Source organism: Labeo rohita, chromosome 1 (assembly GCF_022985175.1).
Source record: "Labeo rohita strain BAU-BD-2019 chromosome 1, IGBB_LRoh.1.0, whole genome shotgun sequence".
In the NCBI taxonomy this organism is placed as follows: Eukaryota; Metazoa; Chordata; class Actinopteri; order Cypriniformes; family Cyprinidae; genus Labeo; species Labeo rohita.
In genome coordinates this window covers 35,549,691-35,568,760 of record NC_066869.1, presented here as the reverse complement: position 1 = coordinate 35,568,760, position 19,070 = coordinate 35,549,691, and the positions used below count along the sequence as shown (strand labels likewise).

Here is a 19,070-nt window from a genome sequence, read left to right as displayed (position 1 = left end):
AGTGACACCAGCAGGTAAAGTTACAGCAGGAGTCAGCGTCTGTCTTGCTTCCCCTGAGCCCGTTGAGTTTCAACAGAACCCCTAAAGTGTGCGGTGGGTTTAGTGGGGGGTAATTAAGAATGAGTGGGGCAAAGTCACATGAGTCACGCCTCCATTGCAATATGATTGGTTATGATCCCCTGTGGTTGGTTTGTGCGATAAAACTTGCCTCGTGTTTGTATGCGTTCTGCATCGCGAATCAGTTTAAATAAACAATATAATGACGTTAATGGAAAGACTAATTTAAAAAAGTAAAACAACTCACATACTTAGATATGAGATATAAGCACTTTGTTACATCAAAATAAGGGCCTGAAAAACATGATCTGTGGGTAATCAGCTTGGTGAAATTTAAGGTAAATCTCTGTGTCTGTCACCAATATTTACAGAGTTTTGATGACTGATGATCCAAAAAATTCAAAAATAGTTTAAAGTTAACTATTAAAAAACAGCTGAACATATGTTTACAAATAAAATATATTGTTTAAATTGTTACTGCCTTGAGTTGTTATTTTAGAATAAATGTAAAATGATTAAAAACACTAACTATACTTATCTTTAATAAACATAATATTGATTACTAATGTAAAAATATAAAATAAAATTTAATTGTTGTTCTCTCTCTCTCTCTTTCTGAAAATGCTTATTTTACCATGAAAAATGTGACTGGGACATGAATTTACATTTGATAAAACAAACAAAAAAAAAATGACTTTTTTACTTGTTTGTGTAATTACACTGTAACAACAACACCTCAAAATAAACTGTAACCTCACTGGCTTCAATATTCATTGGTTTCTATTCCCTAAACCACCTTTCTGCATTTTTACATATTAAGACATCACTAATTCTCTTCAAATTTCTTTAAAGGAGAAGTCCACTTCCAAAACAAAGATTCACATATAATGTACTCATCCCATTGTCATCCAAGATGTTCATGTCTTTCTTTCTTCAGTTGTAAAGAAATTATGTTTTTTGAGGAAAACATTTCAGCATTTTTCTTCATATAATGGACTGATATGGTACCCCGATTTTGAACTTCCAAAATGTAGTTTAATTGCGGCTTCAAACGATCCCAAATGTGGTTGTAAACGATCCCAGCCGAGGAAGAAGGGTGTTATCTAGCATATCGATCGGTTATTTTCATAAAAATAATACAATTTATATACTTTTAATGTCAAACGCTCGTCTTGTCTCACTCTGCCTAAACTGAATTTGTTCCTGTTCATGACTGTTAGGGTATGTCGAAAAACTCCCATCTCATGTTCTCCCTCAACTTCAAAATTGTCCTATATCGTTGTTTTACCTTTTTTGTTAATGGCGTTTGATCTTCTTTGCATGCTCACTTTGCAAAGACTGGGTCAGTACTTCTGCAGCAATGTAGGATGATTTTGAAATGATTTTTGAAGTTGAGGAGAAAATACGATTGGTGTCTTTTGACATACCCTAACTGTCTTGAGCCAGAAAACACAGAGTTCAGGGAGACGAAGACGAGCGTTTAAGAATAAAAAGTATTTAAATTGTATTTCTTTTATTAAAATAACCGATCATTTTGCTAGATAAGACCCTTCTTCCTTGGCTGGGATTGTTTACAACTGCATTTGGGATCATTTGAAGCTGCATTTAAACTGCTTTTTGGATTATGAAGAAAAATGCTGAAATGTTTTCTTTAAAAAAACCCAGAATTTCTTTACGACTGAAGAAAGAAAGACATGAACATCTTGGATGACAATGGGGTGAGTACATTATATGTGAATCTTTGTTTTGGAAGTGGACTTCTCCTTTAAAGGATTAGTTCACTTCCAGAATAAAAAAATCCTGATAATTTACTCACCCCCATGTCATCCAAGATTTTCATGTCTTTCTTTCCTTAGTCAAAAAGAAATTAATGTTTTTAAGGAAAACATTCCATTGTTTTTCTCCATATAGTGGACTTCAATGGGAGCCAATGGGTTGAAGGTCCAAACTGCAGTTTCAATGCAGCTTCAAAGGGCTCTAAACGATTCCAGCTGAGGAATAAGGGTCTCATCTAGCGAAACGATCGGTCATTTTCTATAAAAAAAATACAAATGTATATACTTTTTAACCATAAATGTTCGTCTTGCACTAGTGATGCGCATGCGTGTCTTTGCGCATTACATAATTAGGTCAAGCGTTGTTAGTTCTATGTCTGTGTACTCTGATTCAAAAACCAGGCACAGGGTAGGGCAAAAAGCTCAAAAAATTGTCCGCCATTGTTGTTTTAACATTTTTGTAAAGGGAGTTTGACTTTCTTTGCACGTTCGCTTTGTAAATACTGAAACGGTACTTCTGGCTACTTTACACGTGCATGATTACGTAATGAGTGAGGTCAAGCTAGAGCAAGATGAACATTTGAGGTTAGAAAGTATACAAATTTGAATATTTTTTAGAAAATGGCTGATCGTTTCGCTAGATAAGACCCTTATTCCTTGATTGGGATCATGTAGAGCCCTTTGAAGCTGCATTGAAAACGCAATTTGGACTTTCAACCCGTTGATCCCTATTGAAGTCCACTATTGAGAGAAAAATGGAACGTTTTCCTCAAAAACCTTAATTTCTTTTTGACTGAAGAAAGAAAGACATGAACATCTTGGATGACATGGGGGTGAGTAAATTATCAGGAAAATTTCAATCTGTAAGTGAGCTATGATATATAAACACACATACAGTATACATCATGTGTCATAATTTTACTTTCAGACATAAGTACAGACATAAACTCTATGAATAACTTGCATTGGTCTGTATATCAGAATCTGAAACAGGTTGTCAAGGTAACAGAGGTGGCAAAGCCTCCTGGTTTTAGGTCTCTGGTTCTTTCATCTCCCGCTCCCTTTTCTTCTGTCTCTATCAGCAGCCAAATTCAACTCCAAATTCACTGGTTTATAATTCCACATATTCAGTTATTGTAAATAAATTGCCTAAATATGAATTCAAACAACAGAAATATTACTGGAAGCCCTGCCGTGAATCTCTAACTAACCTTTCTTAGTCATAGCAGGCCAATACGCTTACAGTACCATGGTCTCGTAGCGCATGAACTGCAATGGGATATGCAGTCGGTGGCTAATCCCGATAGACTGAGGCTAAATGGCAGGCTGTTCACATGCTCTGTGCAGAGTATTCCCTAGATGGTACCGTTCTACAAAGTGACCTTAAGAGTAGAGTGGGCTACAAAGGGAATACGCCAGCATTTGAAGCAGGCACTTAAATGTCAAGATGGAGCAGGAGTCATTCATTTGCCTTTGCATGCCTATAATGGGAAAAAAAACTAATTAGGTATTAAAAATGTATTTCAGCGATGTTAAATTAGATAATAAGCTACTGAGAAATCACTCAGAAAAACAATGTCATTTAAAACTCAAGTAATGTTTGAAAGAAGTTACCAATTACTGTAAGGGTATGTTTAATTTATTTTATCATTATAGACAACATATGGCAAACGCTATGACAAATAACACAACCAAGTGCTTAATGCTCCAGCAGAACCTCATTAATACATAAACTGTGTGAATAACAGTCTCTTATCGCACTGACATTTATCTTTAATCATTTAACAGACTCTTTTATTCAAAGCGACTTAAAAATGAGCAGCGATTCATCCTTTGGAAGTGGTAACATGAGAAGTGCTGCCATAACTTCCAAGATTGTTCAGAGAACTAGACACTAGAACAGAGATAAAAGGAAGAAACGGTGAAAGAAAAGTGTCATTGCATTTGCAGGTTTGAGTCGAGTGCTCGCAGTCTTCAGATGTTTTTTTAAAACTTGCAAGAGGTTTGGCTGTTTGGGTATCTTGGGTATATAATGTATGCATAAAGCATATCTGGGTTATGTTTAAGACTTTGGTAGTTTTGCTTCAATAGAAAAGAGCATTCACTGAATGACAATCTGACAGGTCTGTTTGTCTCTTGAAAAGAACTGTTTAACAGACATAAAACCTTTCAGACAAGCTGCACTCTTTTAAGTTGGCACAAAATGGAAATTCATCCCCTCTACTTTCCAGACGTATTGATTTTTTTTAACAAAATGTCATTACTTGAAATTCCAGTAAAAACAACTTGCCTCTGGTTGCATATACTGGACTTCTCCAATTATTTCTTCCTCATAAACATCAAATAACAACCGATGGACTGAACAAGGTTCCTGCCCTACTTTTGTTTTTTGACATTCCAGTGCTTTGTTTTAGGATCTGCCTGATTTCACATTTGCCATCTTTTCTTTGATCTAGTGTCCACTGTTTCTTCCAGAGTTGATGGTCACAGAGTTAATTCCCAGCTGTTCTAAGAAGATCAGTATTCCACATTAGCGTAGGGGGTATAGGTGACCCAAAAATAAAAATTTGGTTATTATTTACTCACCATGAAATTGTTCCAAACCTGCATGTTATTTTTTACAGTGAAGGTTTAGGCAGAACCTTGACACATCATTAGTCAATGCAAACTGTGTGCTATATTAAAATTTATCTAAAAACTGACCGAAAGAATAGCTCTATTAGTTTGGTCTGATGTGAATGAGATAAGAAATCATCATTTTCACAGCATACATATTAATGAATCTCCAGGTGAACATTATACAGCGATTGCATTTGACATGTTGTCAATAACAATAAAATAAAACAAACATACTTGATTATTCTGACTTTTTATTTATGAGGCTCCATGAGAGAATTAAAGGGATAGTTCATCCAAAAATGTAAATTCTGTCATTAATTATTCACCCTCATGTCGTTCCAAACCCGTAAGACCTTTGTTCATCTTCTGAACACAAATGTGACCCTGGACCATACGTAGCACAGGTATATTTGTAGCAATAGCCAACAACACATTGTATGGGTCAAAATGTTTCTTTTATGCCAAACATCATTAACATATTAGGTAAAGATCACGTTCCATAAAGATATTTTGTAATATTCATACCATAAATATATCAAAACTTAATTTTTGATTATTAATATGCATTGCTAAGAACTTCATTTGGACAACTAAAGGCGATTTTCTCAATATTTTCTCAGATTCCAGATATTTAAATAGTTGTATCTTGGCCAAATTTTGTAATATCAACAAATCAACAATATTAATATGAACAAATCATACATCAACGGAAAGCTTATCAGCTTATCAGCTTTCAGATGAGGTATACATCTTAACTTAAAAAAAATTGACCCTTATGACTGGTTTTATGGTACAAGGTCACAGATTAAGATATTTTGATTAAATATGAGGAGCTTCTGACCCTGCATAAACAGCGATGCAACTACCACGTTCAAGGCCCAGAAAGGCAGTAAGAACATCCTTAAAATAGTCCATCAGTAACATCAGTGCTTCATCAGTAATTTTATGATGCTACGAGAATACTTTTTGTGCAGAAAGAAAACAAAAATAACTACTTTATTCATCAATTTCTTCTCTTCTGTGTCAGTCTCCACCACGCATTCATGAAAGCAGAGGAATGCACACACTTGTGTTGTGAATGCACACTGACTGACACAGAAGAAGTGAAATTGTTTAATAAAGTAGTTATTTTTGTTTTCTCATAAGTATTCTCATAGCTTCATAAAATTACGTTTGAACCACTGATGTTACATAGACTATTTTAAAGGAATAGTTCACCCAAAAATGAAATTTTGAGTTCATCTGCTTACCCCCCCAGGGCATCCAAGATGTAGGTGACTTTGTTTCTTCAGTAGAACACAAACAAAGATTTTTAACTTAAACCGTTGAAGTCTGTCAGCCATATAATGGCAGTAAATGGGACCCACGGCTTTGAGAGTCAAAAAAACATACACAGACAAAACCAAATTAAACCTTGTGGCTTGTGATGATACATTGAGGTCTTAAGACATTAAACAATCGGTATATGCAAGAAACTAAACAGTATTTATAGCCGGCGCGTTGTGCTTCAATGTGCTCTGGCATAGTAGACGCATGCGCGGAAGCGAACTGAACCAAATCCTGATTGTTGCAACAGATTAAAAACTAAAAGATTGTTGTGACTGCGCTCAGGACAGTTGGACATTGCGGTGGATCAGAGGTAAAAAATGATATAAATACCATTTCAGTTTCTTGCACAGACCAATTGTTTTGTGTCTTAACACCTCAATGTATGGTTATGAGCCGCAGGGTTTAATTTGGTTTTGTCTGTGTATGTTTTTTTTGACTCTCAAAGCCGTGGATCCCATTGACTGCCATTATATGACTGACAGACTGCAATGGTTCAAATTAAAAATCTTTGTTTGTGTTCTACTGAAGAAACAAAGCCATCTACATCTTCGATGCCCTGGGGGTAAACAGATAAACATCAAATTTTCATTTTTGGGTGAAATATCCCTTTAACAGTGTCCTTGAACGTATCAGTTGAATTACGGGTCTATGCAGGGTCAGAAAGCTCTCAGAATGTTATCAAAAATATCTTAATTTGTGTTCTGAAGATAAATGAAGGCCTTACTGGTTTGGAACAACACGAGGGTGAGTAATTAATGACAGAAATTTCCTTTTGGGATAAACCTTCCATTTAAACAGAAGGGTGTAATATTTGTCACAGAAGTGGCCGTGTTGATTATCTAGAACTATAAGCATTCCAGGCACATTTGTGACTTCAAAAAATGAGTATGGTCAAGATTGCTCCATCTTTAAAATGAGCTGATAAGCTATAAAATGAATGTGTTTATTGTCTGTCAGTGAATCAGCAGACACTTTTAATGCCATTGCCATGACAATATAATTAGGTCATCGACTGTGGTCTTTCTAGAGCCTCATGGAGACATTCATTGAAGAAATCGAGAGATTGTGTGCGTAATCAATCTGATATGATGGAACCTTCAAATTGAGCATTGAGAAGAGATGAGTTTATATTAAAAAATATGAAATTTTCTTTCCAAGAAGAGTCATTGGGAGCCATGGGAACCAAACAAGCGAGAATCGCAGTACAAAAAGACAAGCACTGAGATATAGAAGGATGGATGAACACAGTGACATTTTGACTGACAGAAGAAGGCAAGGAGAAAAATAAAACAGTGAGACAGAGAAAGCATGTCTTAAATGAAATCTAATGCCTGATGTCTTTTTTTTGTAGTGTCTGATAGACATTAAAACTGGATTCTTACTCATGCGTGTAGAAGTCTAAGTCAGGTGCTCTAAACACTTCCAACGATGCAAAATTAAGGGCGAAAAAATATGTCAGAAGCACAATAATTATTCCACAATCCACGATTAAAATATGAAAACATTACTGTCTTTCATAACACACATAGCATCAGACATCCTTAGGCTAGAAGAATAATGACACAAAATGAACTTTGATATTTTCAGTCTACACCAGGAATTTATAGAGCACCATAAAAAACAAATCCACAGAATATGACAGCAGTTACAATAATATGTATCTAGTGCTGAAATACAATCTTGATAAGACGCAAAAAGATTGGATTTTGATCTTAAGGATTTAATCTTCAGGATTTAATGCCACATCTGAAATGTGCCATTAAATCCTTAAGAGAAAAAGAACACATCCGAGGAGAACATTTAGGCGTGCGAGGCTTCTTCTCACTGTCTTTTCGTTCTCAGGAGAGACCGTTTAGCTGAGAGCATTAAGATCAATTATTGCGCGTTATTCGCCTGCAAACTCCTGAGTTAAGTGCTTTCGTTTAATGTTTCGTAAACAAAGTCCTCCAGGTAGTCCACATAACCTAATGATCCATTTCTTCTTGCCCACCAGCTGCGCTCGGTATCGCGCGTCTGTGCGCGTAAAGTTTATTTTATAACGCATTCTGAAATTAGCAAAACCTATTTATCCTATACTTCACTGCGTTTTCACCTGCAGCCAAAACGTGCTGTTGTGAATCCCATTTTAACGAACCAGAATAACATCAACCGTATAGAAGAAGATTGAATCGCACTGCGTGGCTGGTTGTTCTTAAATAATAACATGACATTTTCGTGCGCGGAAAAACAGAAATAATGACGCTCGAGTGGAGAGGTTCGGCATGTTTCCAAAAAACGCGTTCCGGAGTCTTACCTGCGGCGGTCAGACCTGAAGGTACGCGCGGGTCTCCATCAGTCTGAATGAGTGAACGTGTGTGTGCGCAGCACTGACACTTCCCCGCGCACACTGAACTGACAGCTGGCTCAACTGCGCCTCTGCACAAGCGTTACTCACGCGGGGGTCCATGGCTGTCCGAAATCACCCAACGCCACTAATTCACAACATGACGCGGTGATGCATTCATAGCATGACACTTATTCAAAAGCTGTTGAAAACTGGTCTCTAGTTCTTCTAAAAGCGTTGCCATTTAATAAATATGACACTTAAATATATATAAATTGGAATATGGTTCCACGAAGAACCTTTAACATCACTGCAACATTTCCATTGTACAAAAAAGGTTCTTTATAGTGAAAATATTGTAACAATGTTCTTTAGGCTACAGTAAGAAATAACTGGTTCTTTTAAGAATTCTGTCCACTGAACGGTGCATTTTGCCTTTCATCTTCTTCTTTGTAAAATTTGTTGAACTTTCTGAGCATTCTTTTAGTGGATTTGTAATGGTTGACGTATATTAACGATACGTTTTTAATGTTTTCTAAACGTTCTGTAAAAAAATATGTTTATTAGACAATCATCCAAAACATTTAGCAAAAAAAAAAAAAAAAAAAAAAAACCTTCCAAGAACAGCAAGATTTTTAATGTTTTTAAAGTCTCTAAGCCTGCATTTATTTAAAAAAATTAATGAATAAATAAATAAAAAATAATATATATATATATATATATAAATATAAACAAACATATATATATATATATATATACATATATATATATATATATATATATATATATATATATGCTGCTCCAATCACATGATCCTTCAAAAATCATTTTACTATTTTGATAGATATTTTGATAAATGAAAAAACATTTATTATTATTATTATTATTATTATTATTATTATTATTATTATGTTAAGTAAATATTTTTCAGGTTTCTTTGATGAATAGAAGGTTCAGCAGAACAGCATTTATCTGAAATAAAAATCTTTTGTAACATTATATATGTCTTTATCATCACTTTTGATCAATTTAAAGCTTCCTTGCTCATTTTTTCCCTTAAAAAAGTTCTACTGACTCCAAACTTTTGAACGGTATAGTGTATAATGTTACAAAAACTTTTTATTTCAGATAGGCTAAATGCTGATCTTTGGATCTTTCATCAAAGAATCATGAAAAAAATGTACTAAACTGATAATACTACTACTACTACTACTACTAATAATAAATGTTTCTTGAACAGCAAATCAGCATATTAGAATGATTTCTGAAGAATCATGTGACACTGAAGACTGGAGTAATGATGCTGAAAATGTAGCTTTGATTACAGGAATAAATTACATTTTAAAATTCATATAGAAAGCAGTTATTTTAAAAAGTAAAACTATTTTACAGTATTATTGCTTTTGCTGTATTTTGGATGAAATAAATGCAAGCTTGGTGAGGAGAAGAGACTTAATTAAAAAAAAAATAAAATCTTTAAAAAGCTTACTGTTCAAAAACTTTTGACTAGTAGTGTGCGTATAAATGACGCTTGTATGTGTGTGTCTGTGCTAACGTTTTCAGAACGTTATTAAAGACCAGATAACTTTGAGCGAACATTCTACTGATTTTACTGGAAGAATGTTTGTTTATAACTTTAAGAGAAACTTGCCAAAACATTAGTCAAAGTTCTGAGTACTTTCTTAGTTAGGGCATAGGAAAAATATAGGGGGCCCCGGGGCAAGTTGTCACAGGGTTCAAAGTTTCAAACATAGGCTATAGTCCAAAACCCTTTTAAATGACAGTATTTTCTCTGAATTCTGTCTTCCAAACTGAAATGTCAATATTTTTGTAATAGCTCCTGTAAACAAGTGAACACGATAAATCACACTGGCACACTAACGCAAGAGTCAAATATAGACTGATGATGATACATTTTAACCGAAAGATTGAATTATGTTCTCAGAACAAAAATTTGTCATTCATGTCAGGTGGTCAAGGCAAATTCAAGTTGCCACATGCATTTTAATAGTACATTTCATACAATTCATCCAGTTACCTTTACATTTTAGCTGTTTTGTAAATTGTTTTTACAGTTTAGATTTTGCTGAAAATTTCTGGGTGTTAAAAGTGTAAATATTCAGCCTCTTTTTGTAGCCAAGACGTCTCAGAAACTGGCATTTAAAAAATAAACTTACCTGACAAAAGCTGTGGAATTAGTTCCAACACACCCAGTGAAACGTTCCAATAGAGCTGTAGGTGTGATGTTGTGAAATCTCTCTTACTGAATGGAGCAGCGCCATCTGGTGGAATAAAGTAGTGAGAAAAAGTGAGTTCAAGTGTATGTTAATGGATAGAAATCCATATGAACATAACCGAAAAGGTTTGCTCTATTTAAGAGGTTCTTTAGCTCTTCTAAAATAATTTTGCTGTCATTGTAAATCATTACTTTCTTTCTTGTTCCATTGGACACGAATTAGACACAAAATTTGGTAAAACTATGTTCTCCAATAACTGGAAGCCCACAGGTCACTGAATACGCTTTGAAACACTCTTCTGACACTTAATGACAACTAGACAGATGCTCTATAGATTTTTCTGCCAATTACATTAGAAGTAGCTCCGAAGCTCAAGCTCTTTTAAATGTCAGTGAACTTTCTATTTGACCTGTTTGTGCGAGCTGTCACTTTTCATCTGGCTGGTACTTTTTCCTCAGACTTCTGTGGAAAAAATCAGTGGGAAGGTCGAAATGGCGAATTTTGAGCTGTTATTCATCCGTGTGTGTGTAATGAACAATGTCCAATGGCACGAAGCTGAAAACTTCAAAGTCTGGTTTTCAGGACACAATGGATACAAAAGTGTGGGTAGCCCACTTTTATGTCTCAAGGATTGGTTTTATTAAAACAGATTTAAATTTTCTTTCTTTTTCCATAATACATACATTGAATAAATAAGTTATGGCTCACAGTTGTGGCATCTTCCAGCACGCTGAACAATTTTGCCCCTAAAGTTTAATAATATTGATGAAGAGCTTGAGATGTGTGATGTGATGTGATCTATCTATCTATCTATCTATCTATCTATCTATCTATCTATCTATCTATCTATCTATCTATCTATCTATCTATCTATCTATCTATCGCATGAATACTTGGCATGAATGAATTGCATTACCCGTCCTGTGCACTAGGTGGGGTACATTACACCTTCATTTAGACTGTGACGTCTTTTGACGCACGGGAAGAAGAGTTGTTGTTGATAGTGGAAAATGGCGTCGTCCATGGGCGGTATGTTCCCTGGTCAGCAGCCTCCTGGATCCCATCCACCTACGGGTCCTGGGGGTCCAGGTCAGCCAGGGCTTCTCACAGGTCCTTCTGGTAATAGAGGGGCAAATAACACTTTAGTAGATGAGCTGGAAGCTTCTTTCGAGGTGAGGAGATTGAGAAAACTGCTGCTGCGAGTAATAGATTTTCTGTACAATCATACCAAGAGCGACGGAAACTTATATATATATATATATATATATATATGTTTAACATGAATGTGTTCTTCTTTTATATTTAATTTAAACAACGTTAAGCATTTTATGCATGCAGTAGAAATTGTTTGCATGTTTGTAGATTGAAATGATTTTATTTTTGTATTTTGTATTTATAGTTTAGTCTATATAATCAGTGGTGTCATTATTTTAGATTTTGTCTTTTAATCTGTCCTTTAATGTGTTTGATTATCACAGGCGTGTTTTGCATCTCTTGTCAGCCAAGACTACGTGAACGGAACAGACCAGGAAGAAATTCGGACTGGTATTTTTAATTATTTTTTTCTTTCTTCTATTGTTTCTTATAAAGATAATCACAAGGGAACGTTGATAAATACTTAATAATTACCATATTCATTATATATATATATATATACACACATACTACAAGCTGTTTCAAAAAAAAAAAAAAAAGAAATACCATGATATTACAGTAGTGTAATATGAATACTGTGGTATTACAAAAGTTTGGTTTCATTTTGTTGATTTACTGGAGTCAATAGTTTGTACAGATTTTTTAATCACCCCACAAATCAGAAAATACTGTCAAAAGCCAGGGAAAAAAATCACCATGTTTTAGGAACAGAATGTAAGCCTATACAAATGAGGCAAAAAATATAAGAACAGATTTCTCTGTAAAAACCTTTAGAATATAGACAGGAATAAACCTGTAAGTTTGGTATACAGTAGTCAACATTTCAAGTGAATCAAAAAACTTAATCAATGTTGTCTTAAGACAAAAACAGGTATTGTTTTATTTTAATGATAACTCTTCCACTTCAAATGTTGACTAGTGTATGTAAGTTCTGCTGAAGCAGAGATTTCTGGCCTAGCAGTTTTTTTTTAAAGGTATGTGTTGTCATTGAAATCAACAGACACGGTTAATTTTACAGACATAGGTAAAGTGTATATTGAATTTTTTCCCCACTAGTCATGAAAGTAAAATAGTTAAAAATCTCAAAAATGGCCAAAGCATGTAAAACCGTGGCTTTACCTGTAATTTTTTTTGTGCGTCATGTATTGCAGGGGTTGATCAGTGTATACAGAAATTTCTGGATGTAGCCAGACAGACTGAATGTTTTTTCCTTCAGAAAAGACTGCAGCTGTCTGTACAAAAACCAGAACAGGTGGAAAAAGAGGTAAACCCATATTTTTGCTTTGTTAAATTATCTGTAGCATTGTTTAAAATCCAACCATAAGTTATTTAATCCAATACCAACTTCATGAACATTTTAAAACTCTTACAGTTCCATTGTAACATTTGAAACATTGATTATATGTGCTGTTCTGGGTTTCAGGATGCATCAGAACTTAAAAATGAACTTCAGAGGAAAGAAATGCTTATTCAGAAACATCTTACCAAGATCCATCATTGGCAGCAGGTGTTGGAGGACATCAACGTCCAGCATAAGAAGCCCACAGAACTGCCACAGGGTCCACTGGCTTTCCTAGAACAGGCCTCAGCCAACATCCCTGCTCCCATGAAACCAAACTGAAGCATGTACAGGGATCAGAACCCTGTTCAGACTGTTCCAGGGGCCACTCTCTCTCTCTCTCTCTGTGTTCAGCTTTTGTTGTGGACTCTTGATGTTTTTGTCATGTTATGTACATCTATGATATGTTTCAAGAGGTGCTAAAGGACATTACTGACACTTATCTCTTATGAGGAATCGGTAGATCGGCCAGGAGGTCATCATTCTGAAGTCATAGGTATACTTAAAACTAAATTTGTTAGGTAGGAAATGTGATAAGTTAATCACATTTTTAATATTTCAAGTACATGTTTGTAGAGCTAAAATGAGCAGAAAGGGCTTTAGTTAGAGAGAACTAAGTGGCATAATTTTTTTTTACATTGTTCATATTTTATTAAAACACATTTTGTAAAGTTTAAAATAAACATGTTTTGTCATAATTAAAAATTGTGCGCTCTATCTCCCTTGTATTACATCTTTCTCTACTCAGCTCTTTTTCCATTTTATAATATAATCAACATTTTCAAGTTATTTTTCAACTACCCACAAATCCATAAACTCACAAATTCTTTGCATTTGTGACTGAATTTTTATTTCCCTTTTAATAAAGTACAAAACAAATAAAAAAAAAAAACTAAGGCCTGTGACAAAATTTGGCAGCAATGAAATAACCTATTATAATCTGTTTATCAATAAATAGGTTAAACTAGTAAAGAGCATTACAAAATGTCATGACTTTTCATTACAAAATCAAATAAAAGAAAAAAAGAAACTTCATAACATGTTATATATAAAGAAAATAAAGCCTACTTTTAAAACCATTAACTTTTTTTGCATGGTGACATTCATGATATTTCCCCCCGATTATTGTAATGCAAAAATCACTGAGGGGAAAAAAAACACCTCAGACTTAAATTTAATATACAGAAAAATAAAATACTCTATTACAATACTGAGAATCACCATTGAGAATAACTGGAAATACAAAAGAAGAATTTGGAGAGAAAATATGCATTGTCAAGGTTCATTTGCCATTTATCCTGCAGTAAATGCATCAGTATCAAAAAAACAACCATTACATGTGCAAACATACAGTAAAATGAGGTCCATTACAGTGTAAACATGACTTCTAAAAAGTGTGTTAATGCGAATACAACAAAAATAAAAAAAAAAAACATTTAACATAACATCTGTGCTGATATTGCTGTAACAGTTCAAGTATCTTATATATTTTAGGACCATATCCCTCCCTGATATAAACAATATTGTTCTTCAGTATGTTCAGGTTTTTGTAGCTGCATAACCTGTATAAAATGCATGATAAATCTAATTTGCAATATTTAAAACATCAGAAGTGATTTTAAAAGATAAACCTAAAATGTTAAAACTAAACCTGTTTTTTTTTCCTTTGCATTTTTGCTTGTCTAAAATAAAACAAGACCTTTAAACCTTTGAAAATGCAGTCAATAATGCCCCAGATAAAACAAGACAGAAAGCAATGATGAGGACAATGTAATTTCGACAGCCCTGAGGGAGAGAGAGGAGAAATGAAGAGTTCAATACAAAAAGACAAAAGCAGTAGACAGCGGGAACAGAACTCATACACACACAAGTATTTACCTTCACTTCTCTGAACACAACAACACCCCAAAGAGCTGCAATCAATCCAGGAACCTGGAATGAACCAAACACACATTATTTGAAAAGAAAAAATACTGTGTGAAAGTTACAATAAGATACACTCTTTTGAGATCTCTCTGTCACTCACTGTTGTGATAATGGGGAAGCTCACTACAGGGCTGAGGTAGTGGTTGGCAAGAAACCAGCAGCATGTGGCTACACCCCACATAATGCCAGAAAGGAATCCTACAAGGGAAAAAATAACATCATGTACAACATGACATCAGGTATGCAAAGGTATGCGGAAGAAAGAAAATGAAACTAAAGGAAATGTAAATTACAGGAATAGTTCAGCCAAAATCCCCTGCAGTGAATGGGTGCCATCAGAATGAGAGTCCAAATAGCGGATAAAAACATCATAATAATCCACATGACTCTAGTCCAAATATGAATCCTCTTTTTCTAAAATATTTTATTTGTGAAAAATGTATCTAGTCGAAATCAGGAGAGAATTATGCACAGATCAAGCAAAATTTACAAAGGAAGAGAGTCTAAATCAGATCTGAATGCATTATTATGAACTCGGCCAAAAGCAATGGTTTATTAACCGGTTTTAAATTTAGTGCCTTGATGGATTGTTTCTGACAAACATGCAACATTTCACTTCACCATTTTACTTCACAAGGATGGACTTTTGTCATGTGAATTAATTATTGTGATGTTTTTATCAGCTGTTTGGACTCTCAATCTGATGGCACCCATTCAGAGGATCCATTGGTGAGCAAGTGATGTAAAGCTAAATTTCTCCAAATCTGTTCCAATGAAGAAACAAACTCATCTATATCTTGGATGGCCTGACAGAAAGTACATTTTCAGAAAAACGGTCAGCACATTTCTGGGTCAACTATTCCTTTAAATTGAAATGTTGGTGTTACCTGGCAGTACTGCTCTAGAAAAAACTTGAGGTCTGTTTTTTTTGATGGCACAGTACAGGAGGAAATACACTGTACTAGTTAGGAAAATCCCACTATATTGTGCAAAGACATAATCCAGATCTACAAAGAAACCAAATGCATAATAGGTTATATTTAAGAATTCAAATAATGCTTATAATAAGGTAATCTGGATTTACCAAACTGGCTAGCCCCACTGTATTGGCTGTTTGGATCTGATGCATGATTTTTAATATACAGAACTGGAACAAATGATGATCCATACAGCAGTCCAGCCACAACAGCAAGAAATGTTCCACTGCAAAACATAACATTTACAGCTCTTATTATAAACAAATTTATAAATGCATTATTCTTTTAGATATGACTATATGTAAACGTCTTATGTGAAATATCTTATTCAGGTCAGTACTGAATAAAAAAATAACATGCATTTTGTATGACCCCTCGTATTTTTGTCAAATAATTAACATTTTGCAGATTGTGCAAGGTGTATGTAAACTTTTGACCTCAACTGTACAAGTACAATTTGCAAAATGCAAAATGCAGAATGCAAAAAAAAAAACTAAAATATAAAATAAAGGTTGATTTTTGATGCTGATGATGTATAACAATTGAAATTATTGGTCTATATACAAATATTATGTACGTAAGGTGCTAGAAAAGTGTGTAATGGGTCACATAACTGCGATATGTACATACACAAGACGTTTGTTGCGTGGTCTTAATGCATCCACCCAGGAATCATCCGTTGTTACCACAGTTTCTGCGTTCACAGCCTTCGAGTGAAATTAATGAAATAAATTAACTGGATTATTCGAACACAAAATATTTAAAAATTTAAAAGCTTCTAAAGAAACACGGTGATGGAAAAAAATATGAGATGTGAGGAAAATATATATTTAAATGCTTTTCCATTCCTCTGAGAAACATTCTGTTAGCTCCTATAGAACAATTTGGAGCAAAACCAAAGATTATCAGGGGAACGCAATGCTTTTGAGTCGTCTTGCAAATATTTTGTGTTTCTCCGATAAACTTTGCACTCACAAATAACAGTTTTACATGCAAACGTGTGTTTTTTCAAGGGAACACAAAAGCACTGAAAAATTATTTTTCCTTTAATCTCATTTTCCCCCAGTCTCCATGTCTCTTAGGCACTCTATAAAAACTTAAATTCATTAGCAAATAGTGTCAACATACATGGTCTATTATTAATGGTGTTTCTTCAGATGTTGCAGATCTTTGAATGTCAGTCTTCACAAAGAAAAAAACAATGGCACTGTAAACACATACAAAAATTAAAAGAAAAAGGGTGAAGGAAAAAGAAGTGCTTAAAACTTAACAACTTAAAAGTAACATCACATTTTGAAATTTCTGACTCACAAAAAAAAATATGAATGCATGCATGTTTACCTAAGTAAACAAAGACCTGCTCCACAGGAGTTCAGTATTGGTTTGGAAACAGTCTCTGCACCAATACCAAACCAGCCAAACCTAAAATCAGCAGCAATAATCAGTGTGCCTGTGTGTTTATGTCACTGATAAATGGATTCTGAAATCAAATTTCCCTTACCGTGAGCTGGCCCAACCCAAAAGCAGATTAAACAAAGCCCATATAAGAAGACCAAGACCGAGTCCAATAGTCTTTACAATAGGAACTACAGTTATATATACACATACATAAGGCTTTACGTTTGATCATACTGTATCATCATTAACAGCATATTAAATAATAAGATGTTACCAGTAGCCCAGATGGCACCTCCCAGCATAGCAAGAGGCCAAAACTTTGGACTATGCAGAATGATGTTTACCACTAGGGAGACTGTCCATATAGCAGCACATAGAATCCACTGGAAAAACATACCTGCACATAAACACAGTAAGGTAAACTGAAAATTAATTAAATGTTATTGAACAAACTCTAACTGCTACAACATTTTCTTTTCTTAGAATCATCAATCAGCCATATTGGCGGCATGGAACATGAACAATGCTACTGAATGAAACACACATATTTTCCTGATTATTGCTGGAGAAAATGGTCAATTATTGTCATGTTTTGGGCTGTACTAATCGGTCTGACCGGGAAAAACATTTGGAGCACTATAGACTGCCAAAGTTATAACAAATCAAGGAGAAGAGTGTAAAATAAATGTCTGAGGAACAAAACGCGTTTGTGGTTGGCCAAACTCAACCGGGATTTCCATCCGGGTAACTGACCAAACTGTGATTTAAATTCAAACCAGCTATTTTGGCAAATCATCCATTATTTACTCTAGTTTCCAAGCCTATATGACTTTCCATGGAACATAAAAGAGACAGGACATCCTCAGTTACCATTCGCTTTCATTGGGTGACTTTAACATACAGTGAAAGCAAATAGAGACTTCGACTTTTGTGGCTCCTTTGTGTTCCACTGAAGAAATAAACTCATACAATTTTGACACTGAGGGTGGTTCAATGAAGGCAGACTTATTTATATAACAAGGGCATTTTTGTTGACAGTACCACAAACATGTAATGTGGCATAAAGAATACAGGCAAAATCACAACAAAGTGTCAAAAACTAAGAAAGGACTGACTAACCATCACCAGTGTCTATTTTTTTCACTGGTACGAAGTTGCTCCCATAGAAGACTACTGCTACAGCGCAGGATATGAATCCATAAGTCAGATCAGATGAGTTGGTGCTGTTGGATTCTTGCTGAAGCTCCACGGATCCGCTTGAACCGTCTGATAGCCACTCTACTGAATCATAGTTGTGTGTTTTACTCATCAAGGTCAGCAAGTGTTTTTAGTTATGCAATGCAGTTAATCCATTTTTTATTTGTTACCTGTGTCCAGGTGTTGCGCGGCGCCGATGGACAACACGCAGAGGAGCGTAAAGATGAGCGCGGCCACGCGAGAACTCATGTTATAGATACACAAGCAACAGCATTCAAGCAATTAAAAATGTTTATAAAAGCTACTTTGAGGCGGAGATCGCCTGAGCTGTTCAATGAAAAAGTGTGAGTTTACTTCCGTGTCAGCTGACAGGCAGTATCACATGATTGTTAAAAGACACATCTTTGGTACGCGTGTGACGAACCACATGCTTTTGAATTTGATGAGTAGCCACAACAGTCCGGCGACATTTTTGTCGCATTTATGGCTGTCATATGAAGACTCGGCTCAGAGACATGCAAATATTAATATTTTACTTAATTAAATAACTACATTTTTGCAAAATAATCTACTACTATAGTCTAAACTGTTCAATTTTCAGTAAACTATCTCTTTTATTGTTGAAATGTAGTTATGTTTTATAACACAACTCGTTTACTCCTAATTAAAAACAAAAACTGTACATTATACTTAATGAAATTAACATAAGAAAAAGAATATTACAGAATTTTACAAAAT

General features: G+C 34.7%; 3 protein-coding genes across 4 annotated transcripts in view; 1 reads left to right on the top strand and 2 right to left on the bottom strand.

Moving 5' to 3' along the window:
* npy1r (neuropeptide Y receptor Y1) overlaps nt 1-8,186 on the bottom strand; it is a 29,995-nt gene extending 21,809 nt beyond the window's left edge. Inside the window, exon 1 of the mRNA XM_051120743.1 lies at nt 8,074-8,186. The gene's annotated coding sequence lies outside the window, so the exon portion shown is untranslated. The remainder of the gene's footprint in view (nt 1-8,073) is intronic.
* Nucleotides 8,187-11,318: 3,132 nt separating this feature from the next.
* med28 (mediator complex subunit 28) lies at nt 11,319-13,553 on the top strand. Its single transcript, XM_051119095.1, has 4 exons — nt 11,319-11,512; nt 11,819-11,885; nt 12,647-12,759; nt 12,919-13,553. The coding sequence occupies exons 1-4, from the start codon at nt 11,351-11,353 to the stop codon at nt 13,114-13,116; spliced, it is 540 nt and encodes a 179-aa protein (XP_050975052.1). The 5' UTR covers nt 11,319-11,350; the 3' UTR covers nt 13,117-13,553.
* Nucleotides 13,554-13,625: 72 nt separating this feature from the next.
* On the bottom strand, nt 13,626-18,716 carry tmem144a (transmembrane protein 144a). 2 transcript variants are annotated; one of them, XM_051119078.1, is made up of 12 exons: nt 18,503-18,716; nt 18,255-18,416; nt 17,407-17,532; nt 17,239-17,335; nt 17,079-17,159; nt 16,866-16,944; nt 16,368-16,444; nt 15,845-15,963; nt 15,648-15,767; nt 14,861-14,958; nt 14,713-14,766; nt 13,626-14,619 (listed from the first exon to the last, which is right to left on the bottom strand). In XM_051119078.1, exons 1-12 carry the CDS (start codon nt 18,579-18,581, stop codon nt 14,536-14,538), a joined length of 1,176 nt encoding a protein of 391 aa, XP_050975035.1. In that variant the 5' UTR covers nt 18,582-18,716; the 3' UTR covers nt 13,626-14,535. The 2 variants fall into 2 exon arrangements, with proteins under 2 accessions (XP_050975035.1, XP_050975043.1); XM_051119086.1 differs by having other exon boundaries at nt 18,255-18,413; nt 18,503-18,715.
* Between the last annotated feature and the right edge of the window lie 354 nt (nt 18,717-19,070).